The 25,219-nt window shown below is 42.7% G+C and overlaps 1 protein-coding gene across 1 annotated transcript in view; it reads right to left on the minus strand.

Moving 5' to 3' along the window:
- Nucleotides 1-3,003: 3,003 nt before the first annotated feature.
- The window catches only part of LOC140483167 (plasminogen-like), a 109,601-nt gene continuing 87,385 nt past the window's right edge, over nucleotides 3,004-25,219 (minus strand). Inside the window, exons 12-17 of the mRNA XM_072581194.1 lie at nucleotides 22,134-22,254; nucleotides 19,264-19,338; nucleotides 18,685-18,825; nucleotides 11,857-11,963; nucleotides 9,089-9,234; nucleotides 3,004-3,255 (exon numbers count right to left, since the gene is read on the minus strand). Of these exons, the coding sequence (XP_072437295.1) occupies nucleotides 3,097-3,255; nucleotides 9,089-9,234; nucleotides 11,857-11,963; nucleotides 18,685-18,825; nucleotides 19,264-19,338; nucleotides 22,134-22,254 (749 nt within the window). The 3' untranslated portion in view covers nucleotides 3,004-3,096. The remainder of the gene's footprint in view (nucleotides 3,256-9,088; nucleotides 9,235-11,856; nucleotides 11,964-18,684; nucleotides 18,826-19,263; nucleotides 19,339-22,133; nucleotides 22,255-25,219) is intronic.

Raw genomic sequence — 25,219 nt, forward strand, 5'->3', positions numbered from 1 at the left:
ATTTGACTGAGACAAGGTGGGGGGAGGGGAAATGAGGAAACTGGAGAAATCGGAGTTCATCCCTTGTGGTTGGAGGGTTCCCAGGCAGAAGATGAGGCACTCTTCTTCCAACCGTCGTGTTGCCATGGTCTGGCGATGGAGGAGTCCAAGGACCTGCATGTCCTTGGTAGAGTGGGAGGGGGAGTTGAAGTGTTGGGCTACGGGGTGGTTGGGTTGGTTGGTCCGGGTGTCCCAGAGGTGTTCTCTGAAACGTTCCGCAAGTAGGCGGCCTGTCTCCCCAATATAGAGGGGGCCACATCGGGTGCAGCGGATGCAATAGATGATGTGTGTGGAGGTGCAGGTGAATTTGTGGCGGATATGGAAGTGTCCCTTGGGGCCTGGGAGGGAGGTAAGGGGGAAGGTGTGGACGCAAGTTTCGCATTTCTTGCGGTTGCAGGAGAAGGTGCCGGGAGTGGAGGTTGTGTTGGTGGGGGGTGTGGACCTGACGAGGGAGTCACGGACAGAGTGATCTTTTCGGAACGCTGATAGGGGAGGGGAGGGAAATATGTCCCTGGTGGTGGGGTCCGTTTGGAGGTGGCGGAAATGACGGCGGATGATACGTTGGACATGGAGGTCGGTGGGGTGGTAGGTGAGGACCAGTGGGATTCTGTCCTGGTGGTGGTTGGAGGGGTGGGGCTCAAGGGCGGAGGAGCGGGAAGTGGAGGAGATGCGGTGGAGGGCATTGTCGACTACATCTGGGGGGACATTGCGGTCCTTGAAGAAGGAGGCCATCTGGGTGGTACGGTTTTGGAACTGGTCCTCCTGGGAGCAGATGCGGCGGAGACGAAGGAATTGGGAATATGGGATGGCGTTTTTACAGGGGACAGGGTGGGAGGAGGTGTAGTCTAGGTAGCTGTGGGAGTCGGTCGGTTTATAATAAATGTCCGTGTCGATTCGGTCACCCGAGATAGAAATGGAAAGGTCTAGGAAGGGAAGGGAGGAGTCTGAGACGGTCCAGGTGAATTTGAGGTCGGGGTGGAAAGTGTTGGTAAAGTGGATGAACTGTTCAACCTCCTCGTGGGAGCATGAGGCAGCGCCGATACAGTCATCGATGTAGCGGAGGAAAAGGTGGGGGGTGGTGCCAGTGTAGCTGCGGAAGATGGACTGTTTCACATATCCTACGAAGAGGCAGGCATAGCTGGGGCCCATGCGGGTGCCCATGGCTATTCCTTTGGTTTGGTTCCCTCCCCTCCCCTATCAGCATTCCGAAAAGACCACTCCCTCCGTGACTCCCTCGTCAGGTCCACACCCCCCACCAACCCAACCTCCACTCCTGGCACCTTCCCATGCAACGCAAGAAATGCAAAACTTGCGCCCACACCTCCCCCCTTACCTCCCCCCAAGGGACACTTGCATATCCGCCACAAATTCACCTGCACCTCCACACACATCATTTATTGCATCCGCTGCACCCGATGTGGCCCCCTCTATATTGGGGAGACAGGCCGCCTACTTGCGGAACGTTTCAGAGAACACCTCTGGGACACCCGGACCAACCAACCCAACCACCCCGTAGCCCAACACTTCAACTCCCCCTCCCACTCTACCAAGGACATGCAGGTCCTTGGACTCCTCCATCGCCAGACCATGGCAACATGACGGCTGGAGGAAGAGCGCCTCATCTTCCGCCTGGGAACCCTCCAACCTTGGGCGGCACGGTGGTACAGTGGTTAGCACTGCTGCCTCACAGCGCCAGAGATCTGGGTTCAATTCCCGCCTCAGGCGACTAACTGTGTGGAGATTGCACGTTCTCCCCGTGTCTGCGTGGGTTTCCTCCGGGTGCTCCGGTTTCCTCCCACAGTCCAAAGACGTGCAGGCCAGGTGAATTGGCCATGCTAAATTGCCCGTAGTGTTAGGTAAGGGGTAAATGTAGGGGTATGGGTGGGTTGCGCTTCGGCGGGGCGGTGTGGACATGTTGGGCTGAAGGGCCTGTTTCCACAGTGTAAGTAATCTAATCTAATCACAAGGGATGAACTCCGATTTCTCCAGTTTCCTCATTTCCCCTCCCCCCACCTTGTCTCAGTCAAATCCCTGGAACTCAGCACCGCCTTCCTAACCTGCAATCTTTTTCCTGACCTCTCCGCCCCCACCCCACTCCGGCCTATCACCCTCACCTTGACCTCCCTCCACCTATCGCATTCCCAACGCCCCTCCCCCAAGTCCCTCCTCCCTACCTTTTACCTTAGCCTGCTGGACACATTTTCCTCATTCCTGAGAAGGGCTGATGCCCGAAACGTCGATTCTCCTGTTCCTTGGATACTGCCTGACCTGCGCTTTTCCAGCAACACATTTTCAGCTCTGATCTCCAGCATCTGCAGTCCTCACTTTCTCCTATAGTACCATATGGCACAGCTCCACTAACATCTCCCCTAGAGAGACACAGTGTTCAAAGACATCGGCGCTCAGATAGTACAATGAAGCTGAACCTCTGACAGTACATCCTTTGAACTGGGTACTGCTTTTTGTGACTGAGGTTGCCCACTTGCCAAAATCTGTTTTGAACTCTCCTTGTCCAAATCTGATGGCTTCCTCAATTCACTGGAGCTCTCCTAACTGTCATTCAATGTGGCTATAGACCCATCTCTGCATCACTCTTCTCAGTAGATGATCAACATCTAAATGCACTGAGCTCATAGATAGATCAAGCTTCTCCAGAATCCTGTCCTGCCTCCGGTGATCTCTGTGGACCTGGGGAATACGTTTTCATAAGCAGCAATGCAGGGTCTCGAAACTTGGCAGTATTACTTCTTGACAATCCAGGCAGCTTCATACTCACAGTTCACACTACAATTCAGCTGCCTTTGAAATCTCATCTCATTTGAGTAGGTGGATCTGTGAACCTTTGTGCATCTCTTGCACCACTGGTAAAATAAGATAAGGTATCCTGCCCCTCAAACAGTGACCAGCCATAATGTGGTGTCAGTGACAGTTTCAAAGTTCTCCAAATTAAATCAAAGCCACATCTGTAACTGTGAAAGAATTTAATAATTCACATTTGGAATTTTACATTCTGAATGACAAGGAAACATTTGATTCTTGTACTGAGTTATTCCTTTGTTAACCCTGCCTTATGGTGATTTTGATCCAGTCAATAAAAAATGAAACACGGACGTAAACTCCTGGCTTCGTTCGACCTGCACAACCCCGAGACATTACTCCTTGGAGAATATATTGGTTTCTGGAGTTTGGACATACCAAAGGGCCTCCGGTGTCACCCTAAAATAAAAGACCATCGTCAAGGAATCAACCGATAATAATGAAACCAACTTGCTTCAAACCCATTAAGTAGCACTCGTATCAGAGGAATGGTTGACAGGTTTTTGAGTACTGTAACTTTCAGATCACTTGTTTTGGAATTAAATAAAAACTTAAGTGAAAAGCCAAGTACTAATTTTAATTACAAATAAGTCATTTAGTAATATAGAACTTAAGCAATTCTGAAAAACAAATAATGCCAAAACCCAGTTAGGATTATCAATAAGGCTCATGTTTTGGCACTCTTGTGTGCACAGGAAGACGCATTTATTAAAACACAGGCCACTGTTCTTGACAGAGAGCAATAAAATATTCACATACTGCCACCATTTCAACTCAGCATAATCAGATGACTGCCATTCATTGGGTCATTTCGCAGTCCGAATCAATCTGCCTGTTTTGAAATTAAACAAAGCCTGGCAGATAACTATCAATAATCATAAACTGATGCATTCGCCATGGCAATGTCTCTGCCAATTAAATTTCACTTGCTAAACAATCAACACTTTCCTCATGCATTATTCATATTTAAAGTTTGTGAGAAGATTTGTAGCTCGGGTGCTCGTTGTTGTGGTTCTGTTCGCCGAGCTGGGAATTTGTGTTGCAGACATTTCGTCCCCTGTCTAGGTGACATCCTCAGTGCTTGGGAGCCTCCTGTGAAGCGCTTCTGTGATCTTTCCTCCGGCATTTATAGTGGTTTGAATCTGCTGCTTCCGGTTGTCAGTTCCAGCTGTCCGCTGCAGTGGTCGGTATATTGGGTCCAGGTTGATGTGCTTATTGACTGAATCTGTGGATGCTGCCTGAACTGCTGTGCTCTTCCTGCACCACTAATCCAGAATCTGTGGATGAGTGCCATGCCTCTAGGAATTCCCTGGCTGTTCTCTGTTTGGCTTGTCCTATAATAGTAGTGTTGTCTCAGTCGAATTCATGTTGCTTGTCATCTGCGTGTGTGGTTACTAAGGATAGCTGGTCGTGTCGTTTCGTGGCTAGTTGGTATTCATGGATGCGGATCATTAGCTGGATTCAGGATGATCCAGGTAATGATTACAGACGCTCACAACAGACTTCACAAATACAGACAAGAAATTGCGCGCGAAAAATCGTTAATTTCAGAAACCACCAATCAGGAATGGACCCGGACCATAGAACAGGCCGTCACCATAGGACAGAACAGAACCACACACCGCAAAAAAAGGCACTAAAAGAAAAAATGGCCAAACTAACACACAACAGAGAGGACACCACAACATAAAACTAGGTTAGAAACCTCTCCCACAGACAGCTCACAGACACGGAAAGAACAATACTGGCCAAGGGACTCAACTAGAACCACAGGGACACCAAGACAGCAGACTTCCTAGCAGCACTAGAATGCACACTCAGGAACAATGAACTGACAGAAGAGACACAACAAACAGTGAGACAAAGTATCGTACCCCTGATAACAAGGAAAAGACAAACCAAGGAGACGGAAGCACTAAAATCACTAAGAAATTATAAGAACATAATCATACTAACAGCAGACAAAGGCAGAATGACGGTCATCCTGGACAAAGCAGAGTACATGCAAAAAGCACAACAACTACTTGCAGATACCAACACCTACCAAAAGAGGGAGTTTGACCCCACCCCAGAGCTCACCAATAGGATAAACAACACACTGAGGAACCTACAAAAAAACGGACAGATAACCAGGTTTGACCTACAGAGAATGAAACCTGAAAGCAACAACACCCCCAGATTCTATGGACTACCTAAAGTGCACAAACCAGACATCCCACTCAGACCCATAGTATCACTACCAGGGACACCACCACACACACTGGCTAAAGAACTACAGCAGAAACTGAAACACCTGATCAGTGGATCCAGACAATCTATAAAATCAACACAGGAATTCTTGGACATCGTCAGGAATATACACATAGACAAGGAAGAAACCATGGTCTCATTCGATGTAACGGCACTGTTCACCTCTATCGACAAAACCCAAGCCAGAGAAACAATAGCCAACCTGCTGGACATACAAAACAGACAACAGGACATTGAACCTATCAACAAAGACGGCATACTCAAACTACTGGACCTGTGCCTCACAACACACTTCGCATTCAACAACCAAATATATGAACAAATCAACGGCACACCCATGGGCTCACCCATCTCTGGATTCATAGCCGAAGCAGTAATGCAAAGATTAGAACAAACAGCCTTACTGCAAATTCAACCCAAACTCTGGGTCAGATACGTGGATGACACCTTTGTAATAATTAAAAACACAGAAATAGAGAACACACACCAGATCATCAACGCCACACTCACAGGAATCCGATTCACTAGAGAGGAAGAAAAGGACAACCAACTCCCATTCCTAGATGTAATGGTACAGAGAACACCGAATGGAGAATTCACCACAAAGGTATACAGGAAAGCCACACACACAGACCAAGTCCTAAACTACGAAAGCAACCACCCCAACACACACAAAAGAAGTTGCATCAAGACACTATTCAAAAGGGCCACAACACACTGCAGCACACCAGAACTGCAAAAGGAGGAAGAAAAACACCTCTACAATGTATTCGCCAAAAACGGATACCCGCGCAATTTCATCAACAGATGTCAAAGTGAAAGACAATGGAATGAGAACACGCCGCAACCCAAAGGACTAGCCACACTACCATACATCAAGAGCATTTCTGAACTGACAGCCAGACTACTGCGACCATTAGGACTCATAACAGCACACAAACCAACAGCCACTCTCAGACAACAACTCACCAGAATGAAGGACCCAATACCCAGCATGAGCAAAACCAATGTAGTGTACAAAATCCCATGCAAGGACTGCACAAAACACTACATAGGACAAACAGGAAGACAGCTAACGATCCGCATCCATGAACACCAACTAGCCACGAAACAACATGACCAGCTATCCTTAGTAGCCACACACGCAGATGACAAGCAACATGAGTTTGACTGGGACAACACTACTATTATAGGACAAGCCAAACACAGAACAGCCAGGGAATTCCTAGAAGCATAGCACTCATCCACAGATTCAGTCAATAAGTACATCGACTTGGACCCAATATACTGACCACTGCAGCGGACAGCTGGAACTGACAACCGGAAGCGGCAGAGACAAACCACTATAAATGCCAGAGGAAAGATCACGGAAGCGCTTCACACGAGGCTCCCAAGCACTGAGGATGTCACCTAGACAGGGGACGAAATGTCTGCAACACAAATTCCCAGCTCGGTGAACAGAACCACAACATTATTAATATTTGATTTCCCCTTGACTTTATATACTTGAGAATTGTCAAAATGACTACAAGGTGAAATACCTTGACAAATGTGTCTTTCTTCAGCAATACCGAGTTTCTTTTAGTTTCTTTCAGGATTTGAGATTTTATTACTTGTCTTGGTTGCTCTGAGAAGGACATTCACATTGAACCACTGTTAATTTGATACAACACAGTGGCTTAATAATCTACTTTAGTTAATAGACAAACTTGTTGGTGATCTGGAGTCATATATAGGTCAGACGTGATAAGACCAACAGATTTCCTTCCCTAAAAACTATTAGTGAAGTGTTTGGGCTTTTGTAACTACTTGACATCTTTCAACTTAGAATTTTTTTTAAAATTGTCACAGTGTAGACCTGGAATTTCACCAAGTTAACGTAACAGGTGAGTTACAATTCGAATACTCCCAGTACCATTCCCAGGGTTTTTGGTTTACACCAGGGCCAGTTAAGGATGTGGGATGGTTCAGTTCATGAACATGCCACCAACATTAAGTTCAAATGGTAGTCCTTATGTCAAGGTATTTCACCTTGTACTCATTTTGACAATTCCCAAGTAAATAAAGTCAAGGGGAAATCAAATATTAATAATGCATGAGGAAAGTGTTGATTGTTTAGCAAGTGAAATTTAATTGGCAGAGACATTGCCATGGAGAGTGCATGGGTATGCCACCCAGCCCCATGGTGTCTTATGCAAACTTGACCCCCCCACCCCCCCAGCATGTCAGACTATGATCCAATTACCCAGCAGTGAACTGCATAAGGTAACAGTAAGGCAGTAAGATTAGATTAAATTACTTACAGTGTGGAAACAGGCCCTTTGGCCCAACAAGTCCACACCGATCCTCCGAAGAGCGACCCACCCAGACCCATTCCCCTACATTTACCCCTTCACCTAACACTACAGGCAATTTAGCATGGCCAATTCACCTAACCTTCACATTTTTGGACTGTGGGAAGAAATTGGAGCACCCAGAGGAAAGTCACGCAGACACTGGGAGAATGTGCAAACTCCACACAGACAGTTGCCTGAGGCGGGAATTGAACCCGGGCTTCTGACGCTGTGAGGCAGCAGTGCTAACCACTGTGCCACCGTGCTGCCCATCTGTTAAAATGTGTTAAGTGAAAATTTAAAAAACAGTAATTAATTGATAATGTTCCACAATGTTAAAAACATCTCCTTGTTACTACAGAGCAACCATAATGCCAATCACCCAAACTCTTTAAAGGTTCAATAACTGAAACTGCGAGTATATGAAACTTCTTCACCTTTTGCAATTAGACATTATGGGGATGGTTGTGGCATTGTCGTACTGTCTCTACCGCTGGTCTGGGAAGCCCGGGTTCAAGTCCCATCTGCTTCGGAGGTGTGTAATAACATCTCTGAACAGATTGCTTAGGAAGAGTAGGTGAAAAACCAGCGAGAAAAATTAAGCAGCCATTTGCAAACAGAAAGTAATGCCAAAATGTCCAGAATTGACCTTATTGTGAAATAATGGTAATGTCTGTACCCCTGGTAGAGAAGGCTCAGGTTCAAGTCCTACTGAGCTGAAAATGTGTTGCTGGAAAAGCGCAGCAGGTCAGGCAGCATCCAAGGAGCAGGAAAAACGACGTTTCGGGCATTAGCCCTTCTTCAGGAATGAGGAAAGTGTGTCCAGCAGGCTAAGATAAAAGGTAGGGAGGAGGGACTTGGGGGAGGGGCGTTGGAAATGGGATAGGTGGAAGGAGGTTAAGTGAGGGTGATAGGCCGGAGTGAGGTGGGGGGGGGGGGGGAGACGTCAGGAAGAAGATTGCAGGTTAGGAAGGTGATGCTGAGTTTGAGGGTTGGGACTGAGACAAGGTGGGGGGAGGGAAAATGAGGAAACTGGAGAAATCTGAGTTCATCCCTTGTGGTTGGAGGGTTCCTAGGCGGAAGATGAGGCGCTCTTCCTCCAGCCGTCGTGTTGCTATGGTCTAGCGATGGAGGAGTCCAAGGATCTGCATGTCCTTGGTGGAGTGGGAGGCGGAGCTGAAGTGTTGAGCCACGAGGTGGTTGGGTTAGTTGGTCCGGGTGTCCCAAAGGTGTTCTCTGAGACATTCCGCAAGTAGGCGGCCTGTCTCCCCAATATAGAGGAGGCCACATTGGGTGCAGCAGATGCAGTAAATGATGTGTGTGGAGGTGCAGGTGAATTTGTGGCAGATATGGAAGGATCCCTTGAGGCCTTGGAGGGAAGTAAGGGGGGAGGTGTGGGCGCAAGTTTTGCATTTCTTGCGGTTGCAGGGGAAGGTGTCGGGAGTGGAGGTTGGGTTGGTGTGGGGTGTGGACCTGACGAGGGAGTCACGGAGGGAGTGGTCTTTTTGGAACGCTGATAGGGGAGGGGAGGGAAATATATCCCTGGTGGTGGGGTCTGTTTGGAGGTGGCAGAAATGATGATGACTGATCTTCCCATTTTTTAACTTTAAACCATTCAATTCTTTTCATCCAGCTGAATAATCACATACCTGACAGTTGCCAACACTATGTCCAATATTTCCTGCACACAGTTCGCTGTTTTTCACACTTCCATCCAAATGTTCAGGCTGATTGCAAATGTTATTTTCTATCACTGAAGAAGCGGCTTCTTTTAAAACCCCATCACGTCCAGTTCCTAAAACCAAATGGGACAAATGAAAAAGAATTCCAGAAATCAACAGCTATTTGTATTCATACAACACCTTTAATGTAAAACATTTCAAAATGCTTCATGGGAACATTATAAAACAAAACTGGACACGAAAGCATCATTAGAATAGGTAGCCAAGCTTGGTTAATGAATTAGGCTGAAGGAAGAGAGAAAAATTGTGGTGTATCAATTTCTCAAGCTTAAAATCTAGACAACTGTAGGCACAGCTATCAGCGTCGAATTATAAAAATTGGATTTCTGTTTCATAAGGTCTGTTCTTATTTCCCCTCTCATGAAAACACTCAGATTTACAAATGCAAGAAAATGCAGTGTTAATAGTTTGAGATATTCTGCTCATTCCTTGCTCCTCCTTCATTGAGAGGCCACTATATCCAATCACCCCAAATATGTGATTCTGAGCCGAGCTGCCCTTCCAGCTTTAGCGCTATTTGAATACAGGAAGTCTGCAGATTCTGACCTATAGTATTGACAGGCTATTTGTGCAGAAATTCATTACAATAAACTGTTCCACAGATGTGAGATGTAAGTTTGTACCAGCTGTCTAAAATATTTATCTGTGCATTTTTAATATTTTAGATTCAGACGACTAATGTTATAGGTAAGTGGGATATAAATTGAACAAAGTACTAGTTCATTTAATTTTGGAAAAGAAAACTCATGAGTTTATATTTGACTTTTGTTAACAGTTGACATTTTTGGCACTACAGCATGCACCAAAATAAATGGCATGTAGCATTTGTGTCACCCAGGTGCCAGGGTAATGACTATGCCCAACAAGAGAGAATCTAACTATTGCCCATTGATATTCAATAGAATTATAAATGCTGGAAGACCAATTATGATCATCCTGGAGGGTTACCATGATCAGAAACTAACTGGATTATCCAAAACAACACTGTGGATGCAGAAGCAAATCTAGGAAAAGCAAAAGCAAAAGCTAGGAATTCTGTGTTGAGCAATTCATCTCTTGCCTCCTTAACGTCTGTCCTCAGGTCAGAAGTGAAGTGGAATATTTCCCACTTTTTTGAATGAATGCAGCTTCCACAACACTGAGGAAGCTTTACACCATCTGGACAAACCATCTCATGTAATTGGTACCCCATCCACTACCTTCCTTCCTTCACCACCAATGTCATATGTATCATCTGCAAAGTGCACTCCAGAACCCAGCAGTTTATAAACTCACAATTTTGACCACCTAGAAGAGCAGATGAATGGAACACCACCACCTAAAAATTTCCCACCAAACCACACACCACCCTGACTTGAAACTAAACTGCTGTTTCTTCACTGTCACTGGGCCAAATTACAGGAAGCCCCAACAATACTTGTGTGTCTCTACACCCCAATGACTGCTACACTTTAGGAAGACAGTTCATCAATACCTTCCTGAGAGCAATTAGAATGGGCCATAAATGCTGGCCTAACAAGTGATGCTCAATAACCGACAAAAAACAATTTAAAAATACATAGGAACATTGGCAACAGTGACAAGATAATTGGTGCCAGTGAAATTGAACTGGGCTCCTCCAAGCTTCACCCAATATTTGTCTTTGAAAGCCTTGCATGTTTCTTTAACTTGCTTAGATGGATGTTCATGTGATCTTAAATCACATTGTTCATGTTTGGCCATTAGGCCTCCTGAGACTAGTTTCGTTTGCTCATTGGCTTGAATAAATGCTCTTCAGCATTTCTTTTGTCACTTCTTTAAGGGTAATGATTTTAGTTCAACCAAGAGCCTCCATTTTCTCATGCAGTTGCTGTTACCTTTGAAATGTTGCCTCAGTCTTAATTATTACAAGATGGAACACTTCAACCATGTGCCCTCTATCTTCAACAATTTTCTATCCTGTAATACAAAGTGACTATTTGTTTAGCCTATCAAGTTCCACAATGATCAGAGCTAATATGTATCAATTAACTGCAAGCCAGTCTTGTGGTTCTGTGGTAGTGTCACTACCTCTGAGCCAGGAGGCCTGGGTTGAAGTCCCACCAATTCCAGAGGTGTATAACAACATAGTGTCATAGAATCAGCATGGACACAGACTCTTCGCCTCAAACTGGTCCATACCAACCAAAATGTCCTTCCACGCTAACCCCATTTCCTGGAACCTGGTCCACATCCTTCTAATCCTTTCATATCCAAGTACAAGTTGATTAGAGGATCTCTCTCAATGGTTGCGCATGATCCTGATGTTCCAACTTGCAAATCAAAGAGTTTGCATTTTCTCTCTTCCAGTTTGTTTGCCAGGTGCACTGGATTCCATTCATTTGTTGAACAGAGAATCTAAGCTCCACGGTAGATCAGCATTTTACAATGACAGAGATTGTACAACTTAGGTAGTATTGGGGGTGTACGTCAATGGGGAGGTTGTACACTGGCAGAGAAATGGATCACATCAAACCGATTGGGCACAAAGGCTCAATGATATCAGCATCCAAGGAACAATGAGCAAACTTGGAATCAACGTTCTTAGAAGAGGATGGGTGAACAAGGACACAAATTAGAGAAGAAAAGAGGAAAGATAAAAGCAAACAATTAAGAACACATTACTTTATTTGATCAACATTTGTGTTAATGTGTACCTTGAGTTTCACCCCAGCCTGAAACATAGCATTCAGCTCCATTTGGTAGTATATAGTCCTGTGTTGGTAAACAGACTAATGCCACTTTATCAGTCAAGACAGCTGGCCTGAAACCAAAAGCAGTATTTAAATTAATTTTTATTTTTATTTAATTTGCATCAGGTCATTACTTCTTAACTATCAGGTCTGTATACTTTTTTAAAAAAATGATGGAAATTAGAAACAAAAACAGAAATTGCTGGAGAAACTCAGCAGGTCTGGCAGCATCAGTGGAGAGAAAGCAGAGTTCATGTTTGAGTCCCAGTCACCCTTTTTCAGAACTGCCTCAAAACCACTGGATAGGGAATCCAGAACCTGACACCCCTCAACCCCTCCAACTTCCTCCATTGATCTGAACCCGAGGAACCCACACTCCTTTCCTCTTGGCCCCTTCATCCCCACTTACTCCTGCCAGCGCTGACATTCCCCTTGGCCACTGCTGGCCTTAATATCCTCCTCGGCTTCTTCAGGGTCCAACATTCCTCCTGACACATCCATTTCCCCAGCCCTCCACCAACTTTCCTGAGTACTCCATCGTATACCTGACACAATGCTCACCTGGTAACATACTCACCTGGCACCCTACCTGGCACCCTTGTCCCCTGCACATCTAGAGATCTAACCCCTTCCCCAGCTGCCACCCTAACACTACAGTTGACTTAAATACATACGCTTTCCCAGCAGCTACCTGTCTACACTGGTGGACATTCAAATCTCAGAACTCAGCACATTAACTGCTTCAAAGAGGTGTGCGGTTTGACTCGCCCCCAACTATCATTCGCTATGGAGGAGCTTTGTTGATTTCAAATACGCTCCATATTTCTGAACAAGAACTAGAAGGTATAGGTTTAAGGTGAGAGTGGAAAGATTTAAAAAGGACCTGAGGAGTAATTTTTCCACCCAGAGTGTGGTATGTGTATGGAATGTGATGCCAGAGGAAGTAGATGGGTACAATTACAACATTTAAAAGGTATCTGGATGGTTATGTGAATAGGGAGGGTTTAGAGAGATACGGGCCAAATGCTGGAAATGGGACGAGGTCAGATTGGGATGTCTGGTTGGTGTGGATGAGTCAAAACGAAGCATCTGTTTCTGTGTTGTATGACTCTATGATTCTATGATTCTAAAAAGAAGAAAACAAGGAAAATTAAGGACTAAAACTTCCAAAATATAAAACGTTCTGAATCTACAAGAATCTGCTGCATACTGAAACGATATTGAACAGTTTAAATTGACCCATTTCTGGGTTAGAAAGGTTGATTAGCATTGTATTAACACTGATCACATTGTTGAAATAGTAATTGTACTCTTAATTAAGAGTGCTAATTTTCTGTGATAAAGTTAATGAGCAATTAATGTGCTAAGCTAGCAAGTTCTTAAACATACAGTAACTAGAAGGCTAAGGACAAGATGTCATTTATGCAAAGCAATTTCTGCTGAATCTCTTAATCCCTTAACAAGTTGGACAACCAGTGCACTAACAATGTTGCGTGTTATTAACACCCACTATTTTTCCAGCAATGCATGACCTGTTAAATGTTAATATGAAACTATAGCCTTCATAGCTGACTAGAATTTTATGTACTTTGAGGGCAGGATGGCATAGGTGGAGGGCAGGAAATGAAACATCAGCACCAGCATTACACCTGCCATCAATGTGGCCTGACTTTCAATTTTACCAACAAGAGTGGAGGCATTAAGTAGCCACTTAAAGACCACCCTTGCCACCACTGGGATTTTACCTGTCATAGGAGAAGTCATCAACAAGTGGAACCTGATGGATTCATGTTTGGACATTATGGGTGTGCCTTCTTTCTGTGTCCACTATGTCCATCAGAAGCCTCTCCAATGATATTAATGCCCCCTTCTGTTCACACCCTTGGCAGGGTCTGCCAGCTGGTCCCTGCTTTCCTGGACTCATCTCCTAGTTCAGAGTTCCTCACTGAACAACTTCCTAGGGGATTGTTGTACTTCCAGGTGGTCACTCTTTGAGATGGAGCTTCCACAATCTCACACTGCTGGTTAAAAGGGCAAACTAGGGGCAGATAAAGATTGCTTGAATTCAGATCCGTATATATTAATCCTACAGTATGCAGAGGCTCTTATGGTGCAGAAGGTAGATCTTTTCAGAAGCACTGCATCATCATGAACACAGAAGACCATATAATCCCAAATGATATAGGAGTTGGATAAGGCCATTTGGCCTACTGAGTCTAACCTGCCATTCAATCATGGCTGTTATGCTTTTCAAACCCATTCTCCTCCTTCTCCCCCTAACCCTTGAACCTGTTACCAATCAAGAACCTATCTCTATCTTAAAGGCACTCAATAACTTGGCCTTCGCAATCTCCTGTGGTGATGAGATCTACAGATTCAGCGCCCTCTGGCTGAAGAAATTCTCCTCATCTCAGTCTTAAAGAGTTGTCCCTTTACTCTGAGGCTGTGGCCTCCAGTCCTATCTCTCCTACCAGTGGAAACATCATCTCCCTGTCCACTCTATCCACACCTCTCAGTATTCTGTAAATTTCAGTCAGTACCCCCTCGTCCTTCTAAACTCTATCAAGTACAAACTCAGAGTCCTCAATCACTTCATCCCCGGGATTATTCTTGCATACCTCCTCTTGACCACCTCCAATGCTGACTCTTGGGTACAGGGCCTAAAACTGCTCCCAATATTTCAATGTGGTCTAACCAAAGCCTCATGCAGCCTCAGCAGTACACTCTGCTCTTGTTTTCTATTCCTCTTGAAATCAATGCTAACACTCCATTCGCCTTCCCAACTGCCAACTCAACCTACATGTTAACTTTAATAGAATACTGATCTTGGATTCCCAAATCCCTTTCTGCTTCAGTATTCTGAAGCTTTTCTCCAATTAGAAAATAGTCTACACCTGTATTCTTCCTATCAAAGTACATAACCTCATACTTTCCCACATTATATTCCATCTGCCAAGTTTTTGCCCACCCTCCCAGCCTGTTCAAATACTCTGCAACCACCCCACTTCCCCAACACTACCTGTCCATCCAGCTGTCTTTGTGTCACCTGCAAACTTAGCAACAATGACCTCAGTCCATTTTGTCCAGATGGGTAATGAACAATGTGAATAGTTGTGGTCCCAACACAGATCCCTGCAGAACTTTATTAGTCACTGGCTGCCACCCTGAAAAAGACCCTTTTATCCCTTCTGTTTACCTTCTGCTGATCAGCCAATCCTCCTGATGAAGGGCTTTTGCCCGAAACGTCAATTTTACTGCTCCTCGGATGCTGCCTGAACTGCTGTGCTCTTCCAGCACCACTAATCCAAACTCTATCCATGACTACCTTGCCCCTAATACTGTGGGCTCTTACTTTATTTAGCAGATTCCTGTGTGGCACCTTGTCAAAAGGCCTTCTGGAAATCAAAATAGATTTAGTCCACTGGCTTCTTTTGTTTAACCTGCTCATTATCTCTTCAAAGAATTCTAACAGATTTTCCAGGCATGACCTGCCATTGATGAAGCCACGCTGATTCAGCCTTCTTTTACCATGCATTTCCAAGTACTCTGCAATTTCATCCTTAATAATGGACTCTAAAATCTTACCAGCTGAGCTCAGGTTAAATAGCTTATAGTTTCCTGTCATTTGCCACTCTTCCTTCTTAAAAAGGGGTTTTACACAACCTAATGTCTAGTTCACTGGCACCCTCCCTGACTCCAGTGATTCCATAAGACAATAAGACTATAAGACTGGAGCAGAAATTAGGCCGTTCAGCCCATCAAATCTGCTCCACCATTCAATCATGGCTGTTAGGTTTTCCAACTTGCTCCCTGTAATCTTTGATCCCCTTGGCAATCAAGAACTTATCTATCTCTGCTTTAAATAAATTGAATGACCTGATCTTCATAGCCTTCTGTGGCAATGAATGCCTCAGATTCACCACTCCCTGGCTAAAGAGCTTCTCCTTATCTCCATTCTAAAGGGTCTTCCCTTTATTCTAAGGCCGTGTCCTCGGGTCCTCGTCTCTCCTGCCAATGGAAACATCTTTCCAATATCCACTCTGTTCAGGCCATTCAGTATTCTATAACTTTCAATCAGATCCCCCCCCCCCCAATCCTTCTTTGTGGGCGGCACGGTGGCACAGTGGTTAGCACTGCTGCCTCACAGCGCCAGAGACCTGGGTTCAAGTCCCGCCTCAGGCGACTGACTGTGCGGAGTTTGCACGTTCTCCCCGTGTCTGCGTGGGTTTCCTCTGGGTGCTCCGGTTTCCTCCCACAGTCCAAAGATGTGCAAGTCAGGTGAATTGGCCATGCTAAATTGCCTGTAGTGTTAGGTAAGGGGTAAATGTAGGGGTATGGGTGGGTTACGCTTCGGCGGGTCGGTATGGACTTGTTGGGCCGAAGGGCCTGTTTCCACACTGTAATGTAATCGATAAACTTCATCAAGTATAGTCCCAGAGTCCTCAAATTTTCCTCATATCTTAAGCATTTCATTTCTGGGATCATCCTTGTGAATCTCCTCTGGGCCTGCTCCAGTGCCAGTCCATCCTTCCTGAGGTATGAGGCCCAAAATTGCTCACAATATTGGAAATGTGGTCTGACTAGGGCTTTATAAAGCCCCAGAAATATGTTCCTGTTTTTATATTCTAGTCCTCTCAGGATGAATGATAACATTGTATCTGCCTTCCTAACTAACATCTCAATCTGCAAGTTTACCTTAAGAGAAACCTGGACTTGGACTCCAGAGTCCCTTTCTACTTCAGACTTCTGAATTTTCTCCCCATTTAGAAAATAGCTCATTCCTACCAAAGTGCATGACCTCACACATTCCCACATTGTATTTCAGCTATCACTTCTTTTCCCATTCTCCTAACCTGTGTAAATCTTTCTGCAGCATCCCCGCCTCCTCAATACTACCTGCCCCTCCACCTATCTTTGTATCATTTGCAAACTTAGCCAGAATGCCCACAGTTCCTTCATCTAGATCATTAATGAAAAGTTGTGGTTCCAACACCGACTTTGTGGAACACTGAGTCACTGGCTTCTGTCCTGAGAACGAGCCTTTTATCCCCACTCTCTGCCTTCTGCCAGACAGCCAATCTTCTATCCATGCTAGTGCCTTATCTCTAACACCATGGGTTCTCAAGAAGGGTTACACCCGAAATGTTGACTTCTCCACCTCCTGGTGCTGCCTGGCTTGCTGTGTTCTTCCAGTCTCTTGCCTGTCTACTTTGGATTCCAGCATCGAAAGTTTTTTTTGTTTCTTATCTTACTCAGCAGCCTTTTGTGTGGTATCTTATCAAAGGCCTTCTGGAAGTCCAGATAGATAAGATCAATTGGCTCTCCTTAGTCTAACCTGCTTATTATCTCCTCAAAGAACTCTAACAGATTCATCAGGCATGACCTCCCCTTGATGAAACATGCTAACTTTGCCCTATTTTAGCCTGCACTTCCAAATATTCAGAAATCTCATCCTTCCCAATGGACTCTAAAATCCTACCAATGATTCAATTCAGGCTAATTAGCCAATAATTTACCATCTTTTGCCTTACTCCCTTCTTAAATGGGGGTTTACATTAGTGATTTTCCAGTCGTCTGAGACCCCACCTGACTCCAGTGACACCTGTAAGATGTCACTAAAGCTTCCACCATCTCTTCGGCTATCTCCTTCAGCACTCTAGGGTGTAGCCCATCTGCTCCAGGTGATTTATCCACTTTAGATCTTTCAGTTTTTCTATCACCTTCTCCTGAGTAATAGTTACTATACTTATCTCTGCCCCCCAACTCTCTTGAATTTTTAGAATATTACTCATGTCTTCCACCTTAAAAGATCACTACCAATGCCTTCATAATCTTCCCAGCTATCTCCTTCAGAACTCTAGGGTGTAGCTCATCTAGTCCAGACCTTTTAGATTCCTCACCAACTTCTCCTTAATGACGACCACTGCACTCACTTCTGTCCCCAATTCTCTTTGTTCTCATATGTTACCGATGTCTTCTACTGTAAAAACTGATGTAAAGTACCTATTCAGTTCTTTCACCATTTCTTTGTTCCTCGTCACTACTTCTTCAGCCTCATTTCCAGTGGTTCAATGTCAAATCTTGCCTCTCTTTTACCTATATCCAAAAAAACTCTTGCAATTTTTTGTATCACTAGATGGATTGCTCTAATATTTCATCTTCTCTCTTGGTTTTTAGTGATCCACTGTTGGGTTTTTAAGACTTTCCAATTCTTGTCTGCCCACTAATATTCACCACATTGTATGTTTTTTCTTTTGCTTTTATGCTGTCCCTGATTTCCCTTGTCAGCCATGGTTGCCTCATTCTCCCCTTAGTGTGTTTCTTCTTTCTTAGGATGAAGTTCTGCTGTTCCTCCCAAATTACCCCTAAAAACCCCTGCCACTGCAACTCCACTGTCTACCTTGTTAGGTTCCCCTTCTATTAATTCTAGCTGGCTGCTACCTCATGTCTTTGTGGTTACCTTTACTCAATTGTAGAACTGCTACATCTGATTCCAGCTTCTCCTTCTCAAACGGCCAGCTCAATTCTATCATGTGGTCACTGCCCCCTAGGGGTTCCTTCAACCTGAGCTCCCTAATGAAGTCTGCCTCATTGCAGAAGAGGAGGTGCCAGTGTTGGACTGGAGTGGACAAAGTTCAAAATCACACAACACCAGGATATAGTCCAACAGGTTTTATTTGGAAGTACCAGCTTTCGGAGAGCTGCATCTTCATCAGGTAGCTAAGCCTCATTACAGAAGGAAATAAATCATTAAAACAAACGACAAATGTAAAACAGAAATAAAAATAATACCTTTTAAGCTTTAATAAAGCAATGTCATTCCCACTGGGTTCGAGAAAGATTTTGTCAACCAAAATGATCTGTCTCGATGGTTCAGCTCCTCTTTCTCTGTATATTCCAAGATAGACTCTGTAGGCCAAGGGGTTCAAGGAACTGTGATGGATGCAATAGAGGAGTTAGATACTTGTACTTTTTAACGAAAATAATAGCTTGCATTGAAATAGTATCTTTACCATTATTAGCTGCTCAAAATGCTCCATGGAAGTATTACCAATACCCAAGAAAATGTGTCACTGAGTCATGTAAGAAGATATTGGGAGAGATGCCCAAATAGGTCGTCAAACTAGTAGGTCTTAAGGAACATCTTGAAGGACGAGAAATTGGTTGGGCAGTAAAGAGCTTACACTTATGGCACCTGGGAGGTGTTACTGCCAGGAGTGAAGTGACGTATCTGTTGAAATGATGATGCCATGGAGGAATGTAGAAGCATGACTGAGAAATTGATATAAAAGTGTTGCCACACTAGAATTCAATGTTGGTCATTGGGAACAGGGGTCATTAGGATTACGATCTAAAGCATCAATCGCTTACCGTTCTAAACAGTGTTTGGCTGTTACCACCCACTTGGTATCAATAAGACTTCCTCCACAGAAGTGAGTGTCAAAACTGTAATATACAAGGCAGTTTTAATGATTTAACATCAATTGATTTAAAGGCTTTCAAAGTAAGCTTCAGCGGTTTGCACTAATACCATGCAAATAATGTTAAAAATCACACAACACCAGGTTATAGTCCAACAGGTTTAATTGGAAGCACACTAGCTTTCGGAGCGACGCTCCTTCATCAGGTGATAGTGGAGGGCTCAATCGTAACACAGAATTTATAGCAAAAATTTGCAGTTGTGATGTAACTGAAATTATACATTGAAAAATTGATTGTCTGTTAAGCCTTTCATCTGTTAGAATACAGTGATAATTTCACTTCTTTCGTATGTAAATCACAAAACCCTTTTTTTTAAAGTTGCATTCTCGGGTTAGCTGTTAACAATGGTGATAACTAGACAATATGTTGAAGGTGTTAGCCCCCTGTGTTCTCCAAATCATGCAAATAATGCAATGTGTAAAAATTCTCATCTCCCCTGATCTTTTCACCAACTTGTAATGCCTGTGTTTAAAAGAGTAAAAAGTGATTTGATTGAAACATACAAAACCCTGGTGGATCTTGATAGTGTGGATGTGGAGAGATGTTGTCTCTTTGTGGAAGAATTTAGAACTAGGGATCACTTGTTGAGACAATCACAATTTTTATTTTATTTTTCTCATTTTCTGGCTTGGAACAAGTTTAGAATTGACCTTGAACTTGGAACAGCAACTCATTTTAAAAGTGAAGCGAACAAAGATAGATGCTTTCTGTTGGGAATTTGCCTGGAAAAATAACACAACTTAATTACTCGTCTATGAACATTGTAGTCGAATTAGCACTGAGATGTTCCTATGCTTAGGGTCGGAAATTTGTTGGATGTTGAGTTCCTCCAACGAGCAACTGGTGTTAACCAGCCAATCACAGACAATGTTGATTGAAAAGTGAAAAAAATCAAGAGAAAACCAGTTCTGACTGTTTGGCAGGAGGCAGTATGAATTTTGGAGATTTCCAGAGACAATATCGTTTGGTTGTACTCTCTTTCTCTCTCTCTCTCTCTAGTTTCTTTCCAATTATCAAATTGTTGAATATCCTGAGAATCCCAGTCTGTAATAAGAAAATAAATATTTCTAAAAGTCTGCTGAGCCTGTTTGCATTAACAGTGACTTCAGAATTTTAGCAAGATAAACAATTCTACTTGCCTGTGAACAACCCATTATCCAAGGATTTCATGAAGGTCTACTATCAATTGATGGAAACTGTTTATTGAATTGTCAAATTTTAATTCTTTAATTTTCTTTGTCAAATTATCCCTTAACAGTGTGTGTGTATGAGAGAGAGTGGGGGTTATGATCAAAGGAGAGTGGGCTTTAGATTGTAGATATTAACTATATTACTGTGTTGTTTATCTGTGTTCTGCTAAATTTACATTATTAATAATAATTTCTTTAATTTTTGTCTAAGTTATAAACTTGGTGACCAAAGACTGTTATTTATAAAATCTGGCAAGGGAGAATTGGGCAGTTATTGAATGCTTTTAATTTCCCCGTGTTGTGAATCCAGTGATAATGAAACTGATTTGGTGTGGCTTACTATTGCTGTGTCATACCAATTTAAAATAGGTTAGGTGAAATATTTTTCTCAGAGAGAGTCATGAGTTCTTGAACTCTCTTTCTAAATGTTGGAAGCAGAGTCCCTGAATATTTTTAGGGCAGATATAGATAGATCTTGCTAAACATGGGGTTGACAGGTTCTCAGGGATAGGTAGGAATGCTGATTCTTGGTTACAGTCAGATAAGTCATAATCTTAGTGAATTGTGGGGATGAGTGGTCTACTCCTGCTCATGATTTGTATATTCAGCTGTTTATAAGCACCTCCTCTCCTCTGAGGGAAGTAAATCTTAGTTTCTATAGTTTCTCCACCACCCTGAAGTTCCACAACCCAGGAATCATCCTTGCACATTTTCTCTGTTCCCTCTTCAAAGCCAGTCCTCCCTCTTGTATCAACTCATCTCTATCATTTCAGTGTTTTCGGAAAAGTTCGTGGAATTTGGGGCTCACTTTCAAGCCCGGCATTCACTATCCATTCTCAAACGCCCTCAAAAAAGTGGTCACCTGCAGCTTTCTGAAACCACTTTCGCTTACATGGTGAACACTCTCCCAAAGTGAAACCATGAAGAGAGTTCCAGGTTTTAACTCAGCAACAGAAGATATAGTTCCAAGTCAGGATGATGTGTTCCTTGATGGGGAATTTGCACATTGTAGTAGTATTCAAATTCATATTCCTTGACCCTCTAGGCAGTGGAGGTCCAGGAAGTGCTGTTGAAGAAGCCCTGATACATTGTGTAATGCATCTTGCAGATGATGCACACAGTTACCACTATTCACTGGTAGTAGAGGGTCAGAATATAGGCTGGTTTGTCCTGGGTGGTGCCTAGAATTTTTTTGGAGCAGCATTCATCCAGGCAACTGAAAAGTATCCCATCACACTACTGAACTGTGCTTTGTAGATGGTGAATAAATTTTTGAGGATCAAGAAGATGTTTCTAGCAAGTGCCCATCTGTCTAAGGGCAAATTACTGCAGATGTTGGAATCTAAACTGAAATCAAAAAAGCGTTGGAGATAACACTGGGTCAGGCAGCATCCATGGTGAGTTATCTGGACTCAAAACGTTAGTTTCCATGTATCTTGTAGCCACAGTATTTATGTGGCTGGTCAAGTTAAAGATTTTAGTGTGTAACAGTGGTCAGTAGCATGACTTCACTTGTAACTTATCGAAGACAAAAATTCTTATCATATGTTTCTGAGGCAAATCACTTACTTAATGCGAAGACTAACTTGCCAAGGCCAGGAATATGGTTTGGATATACAGCCACCAACAATACTTCCAAAACATCTCTTGGGTTCAACACTAGGCCTTCCACATTCATTATGCTGTTGTTCTAGCATCACAAAAAGATAATTTAGTTGTATTATTCATTTTCTGTTCACATCCCCTTTCACCAGCATTGCCAGGATTCTATTGCTAACCTGGTCAGCTTGATGCCACATTATCTTAGGAGGACAATGATCATCTTCAATAATCAAATGACAAACAATATATGTCCAAAGGCATGAATTATAGCATTTCACTATTTCATATTAATCCAGCTTCAGCCAAAGCTGTGACTGAGTAAATTAAACCAACAATGGTAAGTGAATTCACACATCCTGGAGTGTTTGAATTATAAATACAAATCCTCCAAGGATGAGTTTAGTAAACAAAGCCAAAATTTCTTGCCGTCCACCAAACTTAGCAGCTAATTAGAACATTTCACAAAACATTTAACAGATTGGTGTTGGCCTGGAGTCACATATTCATTCAACCAGATAATCATAACTGGTTTGCTTCCTGAAGTTTTACAACAATCCATCAGCTTCACAGTCACTTTTTAATTTACTATTTCTAAAGTTAAAAAAATTACCAAGCCTTAAACTACCAGATTGGGATTTGGATTCATGTTCTCTGGATTACTAGCTAAGGTTTGTGATTTGCTCCACCCAGTAACATGATATTGCTCTTGCCAAGGCAGTTCCAGTACTCATACTCCTCACATGATATGGTGCACTGCAGATGACTTATAGGTTCCAACAGCACCTTTTCCAACAACTATAGGTTTACCTGGCTAACATGAAAGGCTTTCCTTACTCTTCCACCCATTGCTTGTGACAAGGTTAGAAAATTACCAACTTGATTTGTTAGCCATAGGTAGCTGGGAGTACTCCAAGGTTTCCTTCTCAAATTGAGAAGGAAGATAGAGGGGTGGAGGTAAATGTCAGAAGACAAGGTCCTTCCATGGTAACAAGGTGGAGCACATTCATTCCGTGTGTTGGAAATTGAGAGGGAAATCATGAGATTTTTTTGGATCATGTGAAATATGGCAAAAAACGAAACTGATAGGAAAGACCACAGATCAGATTGTAGTTTTAAGCACAGCTAAGAGATCAAAGAGACACTGCTGACAGTGCAGAAAAGTACACAGGTAGATTAATGTCATGAGTTTTTATTCAGAGGGAAGATAACCCTTTTTTCTTCAAAGGAAGCATCTAAGTCCATAATGATATTAAAGGATATGGAGGCTACTTAAACTCCCTTGCTGGAAAAGGATTTAGTTTTCCCTCCAAAGAGTTCAAAGTAAGCCAAAGTGTTGGTAAATGGGATAGGTGGAGATTATACCCTGGTTCCATTGTACAAAGTCCAATTGGAGTATAACATTTTGCCTGGAGTAATAGTTGGAGTAATTAGAAAATTATTCAGCAGGAGTGAAAGTCATAGCTTGACTTATAATCATGGAAAGTTCAGATGAAGCTAAAGAAACAGAACAGTTACAGGAAAAGGTTCAAAGTATTTTTCCATTGTGTGTAGTGCCAGAGCATTGGCTGAACAAAGTCCATAACCAGAGGCCTCAGTAATATCAAATATAGATGTTAGGGTAGATGAAACTCTATTTAAGAATATGGATAGTTTAAAAGGGGTACTTGGCATATGTCATTGATTGAGGATCAGTAAGCAGATCCAGAGTTAAGTGAGTTGGCACAGATGCCTCACAGTGAGGTTGAAGGAGTTATAGAATGTTATTATTCTGAGTTCTCATTAGGCAGTGGAGACATCCTCATACATCCCTGCAAACAAAGAACGAGTGATTGAGTGGTACGGCTCCGATATCATAGGGGGATATTTTGAGTAGCACAAGAAGTTCCTATAGCAAGGCATATAGGAATATGAAAAATGCAGGTATTAATAAACAAATATTTTACATGGCTGAGGCTTCATTACGATACAATGCATTTTTGTAAAACTTGTCTTAAATGTCAGGGGTAGGAAAATCTCAGCTTGTAATCAAACCAGCACCTTTAATATCCATAGCAGTTTTTAAAGAATCATTTATTCTACTGTTAGTAGATTGTGTAGGACCATTACTAAAACTGAAAGCAGGTCATCAATTCATCTCTACAATTATAGGTATGAATACCCATTGGCAAAAGCTATTCTATTAAGACAATTTAGAGATAGGGAGAGACTACTGAAAAACTTAATCCAGTTTGTTTTTGACTACCAAATGAGAAATAGTTTGATCTGGATTCTAACTTTTGGTCTAAAGCTTTCCAGGAAATCATTTAACATAAAGTAATTGATGTTAGCTGCATATCGCCTGCAAAAACAGAGCTTTGGAGAGGTAACATCAAACTCTCAAATGATTAAGCATACTGTTATGAATATACACAGGATAGGGATAAAGGATTAAGTTTTCTATTATTTGTTACTAGAGATTCCCCAAATAAATCTACTGGAGTGAGCTCATTTTAATTGGTTTATGGTCATGAGATCAGAGGTTCATTAAAGCTGTTTAGGGAGAAGTTCTTGAATTAAAAAGATAAATCCTCAATGTTGGATTATGTGTTTACGTTTTTAAAAGGACTCACAAGAACATTAAAAAAATTCACAGGCAAAAATATAGAATGGTCAACTAAGCATTCAGCATCAGAAAGTTTCCAGCAGGAGATGAAATATTGGTATTGGTTTATCGTTACAAAGGTGAACCTTTGAAAGTAAATTTCAGTGGTCCATAGAAAGTAGTTAGAAAAGTTATTGAATTATTTAATAAATACTGCTGATGATAGGAAGAAGTATCGAATATATCATATAAACATGCTGAAAATGTATTATCATAGAGAAGAGCATTTGGAGAAACAGTGTATCAAGACTAGTGAAGGATGTCAGAGATAACAAGAGTGAAGTGAAAAGAGAAGTAGACAGTTGAGTATTGGCACAGTTAGGAATTGGTCTCTTATTTATAGAAAGGACAATGAGATGATCTTGTCAGACTACTGAGAAAGTATGAAGTAATCTGTAGAGATATACTTAGA

The sequence above is a fragment of the Chiloscyllium punctatum genome, chromosome 11 (assembly GCF_047496795.1).
Source record: "Chiloscyllium punctatum isolate Juve2018m chromosome 11, sChiPun1.3, whole genome shotgun sequence".
In the NCBI taxonomy this organism is placed as follows: Eukaryota; Metazoa; Chordata; class Chondrichthyes; order Orectolobiformes; family Hemiscylliidae; genus Chiloscyllium; species Chiloscyllium punctatum.